The 13,992-nt window shown below is 40.6% G+C and overlaps 2 protein-coding genes across 3 annotated transcripts in view; one reads left to right on the forward strand and one right to left on the reverse strand.

Moving 5' to 3' along the window:
* The window catches only part of SS18L1 (SS18L1 subunit of BAF chromatin remodeling complex), a 32,044-nt gene extending 29,157 nt beyond the window's left edge, over positions 1-2,887 (reverse strand). For both annotated transcript variants that reach the window (XM_077831914.1, XM_077831915.1), the window contains exon 1: positions 2,819-2,887. In XM_077831914.1, coding sequence (XP_077688040.1) covers positions 2,819-2,887 — 69 coding nt within the window. The remainder of the gene's footprint in view (positions 1-2,818) is intronic.
* A 647-nt stretch (positions 2,888-3,534) lies between these two features.
* Positions 3,535-12,480, forward strand: PSMA7 (proteasome 20S subunit alpha 7). The gene is made up of 7 exons (XM_077831787.1): positions 3,535-3,726; positions 6,840-6,966; positions 8,285-8,409; positions 10,044-10,166; positions 11,091-11,210; positions 11,836-11,898; positions 12,256-12,480. The coding sequence occupies exons 1-7, from the start codon at positions 3,631-3,633 to the stop codon at positions 12,346-12,348; spliced, it is 747 nt and encodes a 248-aa protein (XP_077687913.1). The 5' UTR covers positions 3,535-3,630; the 3' UTR covers positions 12,349-12,480.
* The last annotated feature ends 1,512 nt before the right edge of the window (positions 12,481-13,992 follow it).

Consider the following 13,992-nt stretch of genomic DNA (forward strand, 5'->3'; position numbering starts at 1 on the left):
GTCTGAGGAATGGAGGTTCTGTTGTATCCTGATGTGGCAGACTTTCAGGGTGTACCTACCTCCCGGAAGGTAATGGGAGCAGTCAGAGTCATGGTAGACATGATCCACATTTCTCCTTTACAGGTTTCAGAGTAACAGCCGTGTTAGTCTGTATTCGCAAAAAGAAAAGGAGTACTTGTGGCACCTTAGAAACTAACCAATTTATTTGAGCATGAGCTTTCGTGAGCTACAGCTCACTTCATCGGATGCATCCGATGAAGTGAGCTGTAGCTCACGAAAGCTCATGCTCAAATAAATTGGTTAGTCTCTAAGGTGCCACAAGTACTCCTTTTCCATTTCTCCTTTACGTTTTCTAGTATGCACTTATGCACACACGGGAACCTGGATTTGGCACAGAATCTTTATGAGCAAAATACTCCTGTCTGATTCACAGTGAAGCTCTTTGTTTCATATTCTGCATTCATGATGCAGAAATTCCCAGTGCAGAATTGGTGGAAAATAGAAAACAGAGTTCTGCAGAGCAGCATGGAGAGGGTTACTTTACTGAAAAACATTACTTATCTTATAGGATGCGAGAAAACCTTTTAAAGTATCACTAATAAATGTCTCAGCTGATAGCAAACTCACATCTAGGAAAGCAGGCTTAGAGATCAAGTCTCATCTATGGATGTGTGTTCATATCCAGTACTGGCACTCCGGTGATACATTAAAAGCTTGCTGCACTAATAAAAGGGCTCTTTGTGTGCGATAATAAATTTAAATCCATTTTGCTCATTGCAAAAAGAATAGGGAATAGTTCTGGTGTCCTGACAGTTACTACATTAAAAAAGGACAAGGTTCTGATCTCAGCTGCACGGGAGTACATATAGGGTTAACGTCAATGCCCAGCCTTGCTCATGAGCTAATGCTAGGTACACAATCACCAATTCTGCAATCCTAGTGGTTCAAAAAGTCTCACTTTCTTCAAAGAAAGTTTTGTGTAAGTAATGTAGTATTGGAATAGTAAAGGCTTTGAAGGAGCCATTGAAATTGAGTTAGTAACATGTATGATGAAAATTAGTTGCTTATGTATTTAAACATACAAGTAAAAATTGTGCATTTTTGTGAATTTTTTTTTATTTAACTGGTATACAATTTTGACTCCTAAAGAGAACACTGTTGTGGATTCCTAAAGTTAGTGTCCCACAATTAGTTTTGACCCCGACTTCTAATCTATGATTATAAAGCCCACGGAGTTATTTATGTGCTTGTTTCCAGACAAAAACTTCAGTGCTTTTTGAAAAAGAAAATTGTTCCACATTCATGAACAATTCAACAGCTCAGCATACATGAGCAATCCTAAAGTAACAGGTCATTGAGTGTACCTGATAGAGGGAGTATTTTTTATATTTGAAACAAAATAGATTTCAGTTCCAAGATATCAATGCTTTGAAAATTGAGAGAATTATGAAAATTCTTTAATTGTCCTTTTTCATGGAAATTAATCAAAAGTCATTTTAAAAGGACTACATTAAATGAATTGTGAAAGTCTATCTTAAATACACAAACATCCAGAGTTAAGGATAAAACTCCATCCTTAACCGCTAGTGCCTAAATATTTCAGCATTTAAAAGTAAGTGGATGTGATCCCAATATCACATGTGCGGCAAGACAAAGACACAAGGGGATGAATTTCAGATTGAATCTCCTGGTATTTACAGATGTACACCAGGCTCTTAACTCTCTTTAAGGTAGTTTGTCTTGCCTTAATTCTCCCGTACTTTGATCATATCCTCCATTGAGATTAATTCCCCTATAATTCATAAAACTGACAACAGATGATCGCTTGGCTCTGGAAGAAATGCTGATGAGCAACTGATTACTCTCTTAGCTCTGACATCTTTTGTGCGTGAGTGTGTTCACCATTATAATTTACAAATGAGCCATATTAGACCTTTATTCCTTAGTTCCACTGCACTGACTAGACAAACTCCTGCACAGCCAGCATTTCTAAAGCAGAGCAAAGCATGACATAAAATACACAGTGGAACTAGAAATTACAGGTACTGTTTAAGTAAACCAGACCGAGGGCACAGACATGTTCTATATTGACATCTCCACACCTCTTCCATTATTTACAGTTATCTCACCAGTATCTCATCCCAGGCAGGTGGCAGGTTAGTGAGGGTAAGTATGTATCTCCCCACCCTTCTGTTATTTTCTTACAAACACCCATCATAACTTCCAAAGTCGGTACCCTCAGCTTTGGCCTCCAGACGAAACCCAGGCTGAGTCCGCAGAGAAAATCCTTTAAAACCTTTACCTGCTAAACATTATACATGAACAACTGCAATTCCTAATAAAAAACCTTTGGAGGATGGCAATGAGCATCTTTATTGCAACACTTCAGTACCTCCCTCCATATTTTAAAAGATTAAAATCCTGCAACCATTAAAAAAAAAAAAAAAACTTGTCAATTCACTGAGACAATTTTTTTTTTTTTGTTAAGAGCTTATATGCGGTCCAAAATCTGCAGATCCCTGCTTGCAATTTATCCCTGGCATTTTTTTTCTTCGCAATCACGAAAGATAATATGCAGTGAATTTTCTATTCTGCAGATCCTTCTCTGGCTGCTTCCCTTCTCTGTTTTTGCAGTGATCTGAACACCTTTGCTTTGTTCCTCCTCCTACTCCCCCCTCCAGCTGTCCATCTTCCCAACCCTTGCAAATTCACTAGTTTTCATGATCACTTTAGAATTAAGCCTCCTTCCCCAGCCACAGCACCACAGAGGGGATATATAAATAACATTTCTTGTCTGTATAAAAGCATGCTTTTTTACCTTCTGGATAGTTTGCTGGGTGACCTCCCCTTTGCCTCTCGGGCGAGCAGAAGCAAAGGCAACCGACATGGTGGGGTTTTTTAATGTGTCTATAATATATTGCTCCTAGGCTCTAATAATATTGTTATTATCTGGCTGCTATTGCTGTGCAAAGATTCTCCGCAGTGCATGGGGAGGGGAGCCAGCGCAGATGGTACAATCTGTGCCCTGCAATGAGCCAGGGGCACTGCACCACGAGCCTGCATGCACCACCCTCGCCCTGATCCCAAAGCAAGGTGGGGAGCCAGTTGCTGAGATTTGGGGAGGAGGAGTAAAGGCAACCGAGTTGTCCCCCCCTCTTCCCCTCCTCCCCTTTGATCTGCACATGGTGCATCCCTGCTGCTGGGTTTCCTGTCGCAGGCGAACAGCATCTTTCTGCCTTTGCCAACAGCGGCCGAGTGCGTCAAGTGCGTAGGAAAAGAAGCAGGGTACGCCAAGCGCGTGGGGGGAAACAGACCCCACGATCAGCCTAGTGCATACGTCAAATGCGTAGGGGAGGCTGACAGCAACTTGGTACGCCAACGACGTAGGCAAGACGCCTGGCATTCCGGGTTGCCTGCGATCCTCCTGCCAAGGACGTACGTCAGGATGGAGATCCGCCTACACATTTGGCGCAAGGGCCGCCTTCGGCGTGCGGCGCGCACGGCGCGGCTCCGGAAGCGGCGCGCGCGGCAGGGCGGGGGATGAGTGTGCTGTTTTGAGCGGAGGGAGGGAGGCGGCTGGTTCCGGTCTGGGCAGCTCGGCGGGCCCCGGGGAAGCGGCGGGCCGGAGTCATGAGCTACGATCGGGCCATCACCGTCTTCTCGCCGGACGGCCACCTCTTCCAGGTGGAGTACGCGCAGGAGGCGGTGAAGAAGGGCTCCACGGCGGTGAGTCAAGGCCGGGGCCGGGGCTGGGCCGCGCCGCCTCGCCTCGGGGAATGGCCGCCGCTCCGAGGGCCGCGGGGCGAGCGTGGAGGGGGCGCCCGCGGGCAGGGCTCGAGCGGGGGGGTCTGTGGAGAGATGGGGGTGCCTGAGGGATGGGTGGTGCGGAGAAGGGGCCGGGGGCAGTAGTGGGGGGCCTGAGGGGAGGGGGAGATGGGGGGGAAGGGGCTGGGCGCTATAGAGGGGCCTGAGGGGAGGGGGAGATGGGGGGGAAAGGGGCTGGGCGCTATAGAGGGGCCTGAGGGGAGGGGGAGATATGGGGATGTCTGGAGGTGTGGGGGGAATTGGGGCAGTAGTGGGGAGAACACGCCTGGCAGTGGTTGCATGTGGTGGATGCACCCCCGGGCGGGCGGGCGGGCGATGTAGGACAGGAAGCTCCTGCGATCAGAGCCCATTGTCTTGGGAAGCCCCCGCCCCATAACTCTTTCCCCAGGACACTGGCACACCTAGGAGCTGGGTGACCAGCTACCGTTTGGCCTTTGAGACTTTGCAGCTCCCTGTCTCCCACTAGAGAAAGCTGGACTGAGCTGGCATCCCGGGGGGGGTGTCTGACACTGCCATAGCGTGTGTAGTGTGGGCTGGTCTGTGTACTAAAGCCCACTAGGCAGAGCCCCTTTGGCTGTAGCTCTCTGAAGGAGAGAGCTTTAAAAAAATGCTGGAGTTCTAAATATAATAGAAACAAAATTCCTCATCTTGGGAAGAAAATTGAATATAATTGAAATGATCTACTATCCAGTCAGTAAAATCTCTCCACACCAGAGCACAGGGTCCAACCTTGCTCCAATAATAATAAAACTACTGACGTCTAATGGGAGTTTGCCAGCATAAAGTCTGCAGGAGCCCATTGTATATGGCAAGTTACTAGAAGATTGCTCTTGGGAGTTGGGAGCAAAGATCTTCTAGAACGTAAGAATGGCCATACCGGGTCAGACGAAAGGTCATCTAGCCCAGTATCCTGTCTTTGGACAGTGGTCAATGCCAGGTGCTTCAGAGGGAATGAACAGAACAGGTAATCCTCGAGTATCCCTCGTCACCCATTCCCAGCTTCTGGCAAACAGAGGCTAGGGACACTTCAAAGCATGGTCTCATGAATTCTTCTTTCTGTGCTGCTTACTTGCTATGCGGCCTTGGGCACATAAACATCCCTGATTCCATTTCCTCACTTGCAAGATGGGGATAATGCCTACTTCACAATGATTGAGTGTCCATGCTGCTTGAAAACATGAAGTGCTGTGTAAATGCAAGTTGATGGTGGTGTCTGTTTGCAAACTGGAAATTATGAAATAGACATTCTTTTGCTTTTAAATGCTTTTAAAAATGAATCCCAAATGAGTTTGTTTGTGCCAAAGTGTATAATACTAACCTATACAGTGACATAGGTGTGTTTGGCACTTTACCAAAAAAGCCCTTATCTGTAATGCACCTGTAAAGTAGATAATCTGTATCTAAAAAATTATCTGATGACAAACTTATTTTAAATACATTGGGGCGCTCATATTTTATTGAATAGTTGTATCTGGCAGTGATACTACTACAAACTTGAGCCCCAAACCAGTAAGTCATTACAAGTCATTGAGGCAAATGGTGTGTGGAGGAATGAGTTCTGACAGCTGCTGCATGCCTTTTTGGCTACACGCTATTTTCTACAAGATTGAACTAGCTGGGTAGCCTTGTATCTGGGGAAAAGGTGCAGGGTGTAAAATTGTTCAGGGTGACAGCAATAGAAAAAAAATGGAAGGCCTGATTCACCAGAACACTGAACCTTGTATAGCTATTTACACCAGTGCAAAGTGGGTGCAAAATGTTGCCACTTTTCAAAGTTTAGGGCAACAGTGATTCAGGTGTAGAATTGTCCCACTGGGTGTACAGAAGTGAGTTTTTAATTACTTAATGTAGTTTTCTAACTGTGTGGGTTATTGTTTAGCAAAAGACAACACTGAAAAACTGTGCATCTCTTTAACTCGGCAATAACAAAACAGCTGGACAATTTTGATCACTTTCCAAAATATTTGCATTTGGGAAGAGCATAACAAACTTCAAGCCCAAAGGAGAATTTCAGAAAGTAATGAGAATGTGGAAGTGTCCAATGTAATCTTGGCTGCAGCTCTCGTTACGCGATAATCTGTAATATGGTAACGTTGCAAGATCTACTGGAACATCATAAATCAGACTGCTAAGAAAGAACGAAATTTTCCAGTCCCCTGTATGAAAAGCAGTGGGAATATGGGTTTAAAAAAAAAGCCTGTTTTCCTAACTTTGGGAAAGGGGGGGTGGGGGAAGGAGTGCACAGGATGATCTAAGAGTTTGGTATATAGAAGAAGCAACGTAGGGATGAGCTGCATTTATGCTTAGGACCATGGACTATGCAACAATCTTAGTATGTTTTGGACCTGAGGAGCAACAGCTTGTATTTGGCTCTGACTTACTACCGTAACAAATACTCAGTTACGGCAGCAACAGTGTTCTTAATTCATCTTGGAATTAAGTATAAAGATGCAACTACATTACAAACACTAATGTATGCTCAGAGAATTATTCTGTGGCATGTTCATGATAAAGCCTCACGCTTGCCAATTTCTGCTGTTTTATATAATCTGAGGCTGGAAGTGGCTGGGTCATTACACCTATTGAATCTATTTCCCCATGTTAAGTATCCTCACACCTTCTTGTCAACTGTCTAAATAGGCCATGTTGATTATCACTACAAAAGTTTTTTTTCTCCTGCTGATAATAACTCATCTTAATTAATTAGCCTCTTACTCCACCTTTTCATATCTTTTTACTATATGTTCCATTCTGTGTATCCGATGAAGTGAGCTGTAGCCCATGAAAGCTTATGCTCAAATAAATTTGTTAGTCTCTAAGGTGCCATAAGTACTCCTGTTCTTTTTTTGTCTAATATCAGTTAATTTCCAATTTGTTGTAGACTACAACATGGAGCAAAGCATTTGAAGCTTCAAATGGAATTAATACTTTTGTAGTCATTTCAAGAAAAGTCTATACCTATCAGAGGTCTGTTGGGTGTATCTTAACTGTCATTGGTTTTGAATGCATTGAAGGTTGGAGTACGAGGAAAAGAGATTGTTGTTCTTGGTGTGGAAAAGAAATCTATGGCAAAACTTCAAGATGAAAGAACTGTGAGGAAGATCTGTGCCCTTGATGACAATGTCTGCATGGCTTTTGCAGGTATGCAGTTTCTGACAGTTGAACTATTAAATACTCCTCTAGTAAGCCGGGAACAGGCTTTGGAATTAAAAGGTAGTTATTGGAGCATTGCTATACTGGATAGGGTTTATGAATGGTGAAAATCAAGTTCCTTTGGGCAATTGGTGGAGAGGAGAAGAGGAGGGATTATATTTAGTTGTTTACTTATTTCCTTTGAATAAGAATGCCTAAAGGGTAATTCTATAGAACCAGCAATTTAATGAGGAAAATATCCTTATGTTAGGAGCTTGTGTGATGCAATGGATTAAACATGAGGGTGAAAACTGGGAATGCCTGTATTTTAATTCCAGCTTTGGCAGAAGTGTGCATTGTGAGGAGCGAGGAACAAATGGAGATAAAGTAAACATTATTTGATCATCCATAAAATGGACATAATGTATATTAACAGGCTAAATTAAAGGAACTCTCCCCATTTGAATCCGACCAAGGTTAAATTTTACAAGCTATTATAAAACCAAAGTTCAGAATTAAAAAGACTCATTTTAAATGAATGGCTCTGCCTACAATGATTGACGCTCTAACCTTGCAACACTAAGAACTTGAAAGTGACTTAATTGACTTACACTGACAATGAAAGAATTTTGACTTATTACTTATGCTGCTTATTTTTCATAACTCATCTTGGACAATGAAAGTTGTTAGTAACACAACTGTTCTAAAATACTATACAGTTGTAAATTATTACTCTTAGTACAGATATCCAAATCTGTAGGCCAAGGTATTCCTCTTTAGATTTAGACACATCTGTCATACTTGCAAACTAACTTTTACAGTTCTTAATCCTATATACCTATTAGGGCAACAGTAGCATCAAACTTTACCTCTAACCAAGAGGACTGGACAAGATTAATTTGGATCTGTCACCTGTGCTCATTATGAGGCAGTACAGTATATAAGCAATCTTTACAGTATATATAGCAGAAATCTTTTTGAGGACAGACATTTTGCTAAACTGTTACTAGTTGGACTACTGATAGTTTGCTAACAAATCTTCTGGACACTTGTTCGAGCATTTGTCTCTAATTCACAAGCATGAAAAATAAAAACTAAAATTAAACTTTGGTTTCACATCTTAGCTACTCAGAAATTACTGTACCTTCATGACAAGCCTAAGTAACGACATGATCTTGTCATCGTGACCCATGTCCCCTTTTTGTTACCCATCCATCTTGTCTGAATGTAGATTATGAGCCCCTTTCGGACAGGACTGTCTATCTTATTTATCTATCTGGTGCTAAATACACATTTGAGCACATAGTGAATCATATTATCATTGCAGGGCTCACAGCGGATGCCAGAATAGTTATAAATAGGGCTCGTGTGGAGTGTCAAAGCCATAGACTTACTGTGGAGGATCCTGTCACCGTGGAATACATCACACGTTACATCGCAAGCCTGAAACAGGTATATTAGACAACTCTCTGTACTGTTTCTCTATTCATTGCAAAAATACAGTATGGTGCCAGAGAATCAGTGAGTAAATAAAAGCTGACTTTGGTCCAAATTCTGCTGTTACACTAGTGAAAACCCAGGATAACAGAGCAGAATCTCTTCGTTGGATATTACTACTTTAGCTTCAGGCAAAGGGGAGAAACGGTTGTCATTGGTTTCTCCCAAAGATGGGCAAATGCAGAAAGTTAATTTGTGCTCATTGGGACAGCATTATTGCACTTCTCGTATTATGTATTAACAGTAGAAACATGCTGATCTGCAATCTTTAATTCACATAGATTGGTTTCTCCTGCTTGCCAAGATTTACTAGCAGAACACTGTTGTGAGACCTCATTATTAAGACGCTTACAAAATACATTAAAAAATTCCTAGTGTATTATTAAATTTAAAATTAAATACAGTATCAAAATGGACAAGTAGTATATTCCATGGTGCATTTTTTATTTAATCTCTTCGTAATGCGTTAAACTCTGATCTCCACTATTTAGTAAGAGTCCAGTTTATGCATGGTCCATCTTTAGTGTAAGCTCTTACATATCAGAAAGGCAAAACATGTTTACATTCTTTCTATGAAAGTTTATTTTAGACTTATTTTACCGCAAGGGAATAATCTCACGTGTAATTATTTTTCATTCTGACAGATACGCAAATATTTTAGGTTTCAGAGTAGCAGCAGTGTTAGTCTGTATTCACAAAAAGAAAAGGAGGACTTGTGGCACCTTAGAGACTAACAAATTTATTTGAGCATAAGCTTTCGTGAGCTACAGATCACTTCCATCGGATGCATTCCACTGAATGCATCTGATGAAGTGATCTGTAGCTCACGAAAGCTTATGCTCAAATAAATTTGTTAGTCTCTAAGGTGCCACAAGTAATTCAAATATTTTAAAAACTTTACCTGTGGCCCAAATTCCTGCCAAAATAATTGGGCAAGAAAACAGGATTGGGCCTCTGTACTGATGGAAATGGAATGTGGGTGCTCTTTAACATAGTGAAGCAACACTAGCTGTGGAGTAGGCTGCTTCTCATCACAAAGTATCTAAATTCTGAGAGACTTGGGATCTTGGCAGCTATTGGACTTAACACAAAAGTTACTGTTCTGTAAGAATCAGCATGTTTCAGCTTCACCTCCATGTCTTTTGGGGGTTTTTTAATGGGTCTTCTAAGTCATGTCAATACATATTAGTAAAGCTGCTTTTTTTTTTTTTGCATTCTCTCTGTGACCATCACATCTGCTAATCAATTTACACAAGGTACATTCTTAGATACCTCTGAATATTTTAACATGAAACAAGAACAATGATATCTTTTTTTTTTTAACGTGGTACTAGTTAATTCAGAAGTATCTAAGAAAGGCTATTATTTTGGAACCATCCTCTTACCTGCTTTAGTTTATGGGTGACCTGCAGTACAAGCAAATATTATCTTGAAACCTCAACAAGGGTAGAAAAGGTCCCAGTAACAAATTATAGGAAATACTTACGATAAACTGTCTTTTTATGCAACTTTTATACAATTACTAGTTTAGAAATCCATATGCTTTTTAGAGAAGTTTCTGAAATAAGCTCTGTCTTGATTCTCATCAGCGATATACTCAAAGTAATGGCCGCAGACCTTTTGGGATTTCTGCACTTATTGTGGGATTTGACTTCGATGGAACTCCCAGGCTCTATCAGACTGACCCTTCTGGCACTTACCATGCTTGGAAGGTGAGTTGACTCTGTCTCCTGGCTGAGATTAAATGAAATGTCATTCAGCAGCTAATTTATCCTCTGGGGAGATCATATCTTGCTGGGAGATGGACTTGGTAGTTCTTATACTGTGTGTCTGAGAGCCAGTGGAGAGCTGTCTGTTGACATGGTGCTAGCTTGTCCGCTGCAAAAATGTTCTAAGGCAGCAACAAATATAATACTGTAGATGTCAGGTGATTACAGATAGGATGGAGGTGGTCTGCCCAACTGTGAATGGGAGAGAATACGTCCATTAGACAGAAACAGAATGTCTGTTAAAATGTGGTCAAGGGACAGAAAAGTTTGAATACTCCATGTCTAATAGGTGTCTCATCTGTGATACTATGTGAATTGTAAGTTTTTTTTATCTTCTGCCTGAAAATGTCAGCAAAAATCATCACACTTTGGTAAAATAACAAAGTTTAGCACCAACTACGTACTGTGCATGTTTATGCCCACTTTAATATGTAAAAATACTTGATTTTCATATTCCCCCCCCCCCCCCCCCCCCCATTAAAGTTGAGACTTAAAAGTAGTGACCAAAATTTAGTAGGGCTAGCAGCACACAGAATAAAACTTTACTTTGGAAATCTTACCCCATCCTCCTGAAAACACACACATGCTTATGTGGTGGTGTTTAAGTATCTTCCAGCCCTTTTTTTAATAGTGATCTTGGCTTCACTTGTTTTTTAACGTGGGTGAGTGGCAATGATACTATCAAGTAGGCTGTTGAATCTTCTGAATGGTTATTAATCCAGTCTTGCGATCATTATACGCACAACAGGGTATGCAGTCTGTTGGGTATTTGCATAGTTTTCTGTTTGTATTTTCTCTATGAAGTGTACTTTAAAAAGTATTAAATCCCCCCAAACTTGTATCTACCATTTTCTGCAATTATTCTAGGCTAATGCCATTGGGAGAGGAGCCAAGTCTGTGCGTGAATTCCTGGAGAAAAACTATACTGATGAAGCCATTGAAACAGATGATCTGACCATTAAACTTGTCATCAAGGCTCTTCTTGAAGTGAGTCTGATTCAACAACCTGCTGATGGTTTCCTGTGTGTGTAGGCTGCTGTTTCTCAAGTCTATCCAGTTCATTCACCATAACTTCTAGAATTTATCAAAAATGATATTCTCCATTCTAGTCTGAGGGCACTAGATACTGAGCTGTAGATTGAGCTACAAAACACTTCCTAAACAACCGATTTTTACCAGGACTGCGTAAGAATCTACCAGTTTTCTTGTGAAGAATAATTTTTTAAAAATCAGACTTAAGCTTTGGATATTGGCGCACATATTCATTCTGAACATACTTAAGCCATGTGCACTAGCTTATTCCTTGTGTTCGGTTGTATGCACTTAGAACTGAACGAATAACCCTACAACTCATAGTCCCTCGGACTTCTGAAGGAACTTCTAATTGGTGCAAGTGTACATAATCTATGCACTGAGGTGGAGTACAGTTCAGTAGACTAAAGAAGCTTATTATTTTGCAGTGCTAATATTTGTAATGAAATATGCAGCTCTGAGCTAATGGAAAGAGAAATGTAAAGTTCCCATCAGTGACTCTCTTAGGGAGACTTAATCAGAATTGATATATGGAATAGAATTTCTCATTCTAAACCTTTCAACTCTTTGGCTACTTCAGGTTGTACAGTCAGGTGGGAAAAACATAGAGCTGGCCGTTATGAGAAGAGATCAGCCGCTCAAGGTAACTGTTGTCGTTTTAATAATATTGTTCACCTTCACTGCTCCTCTGATGCTTGTTTCTTTGCTGCTCTCCATGTAGAATTCCCATTGACTTCTACAGCAGCTCTGCATTTCAGGGCAGTTGCAGACTCAGGGCAGTTGCAGAATTGTATTTCTAACTAATACAAATACTCTCAACGTGCCTTGTAGTTTTGGAAGCTTCTTTTGCCTTTGTGTTTGCTTACAGATAGATCCTCGCCCCTGCACAATATTACAGTATGGATTTAATTTTCTTATCAGAAGTAGATCTTTCACATTCAAATAAAGTCTCTGTTGGTATCTTAAGGGTCACCTATGGTCTCTTTTGTTTGTTTTTAAGATTTTAAGTCCTGAAGAAATTGAGAAGTATGTTGCTGAAATTGAAAAAGAAAAGGAAGAGAATGAAAAGAAAAAACAGAAGAAAACATCATGATGAATGAAATCAAATGGCATAGCTGCTTGTTTTTAATTCAGATCATGGGTTATTCTGTACAGAGATGTAGGCGTTCCATTGACTCACACATACTGTGCCCCTCTGAGACATAAAATAAACCTACTGATTTTTTTTAAGCTTTTTATTTAAATAAATCTACTTGTTCCTTGGATTTTAAACTAGGCTTATGCAGCTGGTTACAAAAGAGTGCTAGTAATCTATTAAAGGACACGAAGGTATATTCACACCATTCTTATTTATTGAACCTTGCCACTGATAATTATTGAACAAGAATATTTCCCACTATCACTCCTGCAACCTGGCTTGCTTATAATCCTAAATTGCTATCTCGTAGCAGAATTGTAAAGCCATAACAGACAGGCCCAACTCAGTGATTCTTTTTCTCATTTGACAATGCTTTTAATTTTACAAAAGTTCCTCATACCTGGTAATCTAGATTAGAAGTCATATTTGACAAAGTCATTTCTATAATAAAAACAAATCTGGGCTATCAGCAGAGCAGGCCCCATAACACTTCAATGTTGTGAAAGCGTGTAACATGCTAGAGCTAGCTTAGGTGGTGCATTTGACACTCATTTTGAAATAATGCAAATTCTGTTTATCTGAATGTGACTTGGAGTAAACAAACTACTGTCTTGAACTGCCTGTTAGGTTGCTATTAGTCTATAAATCCACTTTCTGTATTTAAATAGCTGCAAAAGTTTTTTGCAGCTGATGCAACAACAAGCATAAAACTGTCCCATTTTCCAGAGATTGATTCTCAGTCACTTAACGCCAGTCTCCCCTTCTGAAAGGGAGCTGTGATTTTCCTCTAGTTTCTTACTACTCTCTCTCCTGTCTATTCCCACTGTAGTTCCAGCAGCATTCATAGAGTCTGTTCAGCTTTTCATTCTGAGAGTCTACTTTTTCCATTCTTGTACAAGCTCAGCTCAGCTTTATCTTCTGCCCTTCTGAAAGCTGTGTCCTTAAAAATGATATAATGTGATGTGGTATTTTATTTCAGAGAGGAGAACAGCTATATTGATATACTCCTGTCACCTGTACTCTTGAAAGAATAGGAAGATGGAACATCACACTAATAAGACAAGCTATCAGTCTACTTTCAGTTCTGTCTTAATAGAGCATGTTTTCAGAAGAATTCAAACACTTCATAACAATGCACTACACAATTGAGTCTAGAAGTCATCATTGTTTTAATGGCAAATGAACAAATGAGTTCTGAATTAGGAACAATAGCATTTGTATTTGGAAAATAAAACTCCTCTCCCTCCACAATGCAATAGGGAGTAGCAGTTTAGATGAAGAAAGAAGAAAACAAGTGAGAGCAGCCTCAAATATGGAGGTGGAGGGACTAGAGAACTGTCTTTTTACATTGATCATAAAATGCAGCTTATCTTAAAACTATTACCTGATCCTGAAACGCATTGTGTAGTCAACTTGTAGGAGTATGGAATGAAAACTTAAGTTCTCTGCAGGACACCTTTAACAGCACTATTTGCTAAGGGAGGGGGAAGTGAGGCTTGTTACTTTGACACAAAGGAGGCCTAAAATGTACTTTAAAAAACTTCATTTGTTTTTATTTTCAAGTCAGCCTTCAAGAAGTTATGCACCAGCTGGACATTC

Source organism: Eretmochelys imbricata, chromosome 13, assembly GCF_965152235.1.
Source record: "Eretmochelys imbricata isolate rEreImb1 chromosome 13, rEreImb1.hap1, whole genome shotgun sequence".
Classification (NCBI taxonomy): domain Eukaryota; kingdom Metazoa; phylum Chordata; order Testudines; family Cheloniidae; genus Eretmochelys; species Eretmochelys imbricata.

Excerpts from the sequence above, each read along its gene's own strand:
- PSMA7 (XM_077831787.1), top strand. The coding sequence starts at position 3,631 with ATGAGCTACGATCGGGCCATCACCGTCTTCTCGCCGGACGGCCACCTC. Across the intron at positions 6,967-8,284 it reads TGTCTGCATGGCTTTTGCAG|GGCTCACAGCGGATGCCAGA; the intron begins GTATGCAGTTTC and ends TTATCATTGCAG. Across the intron at positions 11,899-12,255 it reads GAAGAGATCAGCCGCTCAAG|ATTTTAAGTCCTGAAGAAAT; the intron begins GTAACTGTTGTC and ends TTTGTTTTTAAG.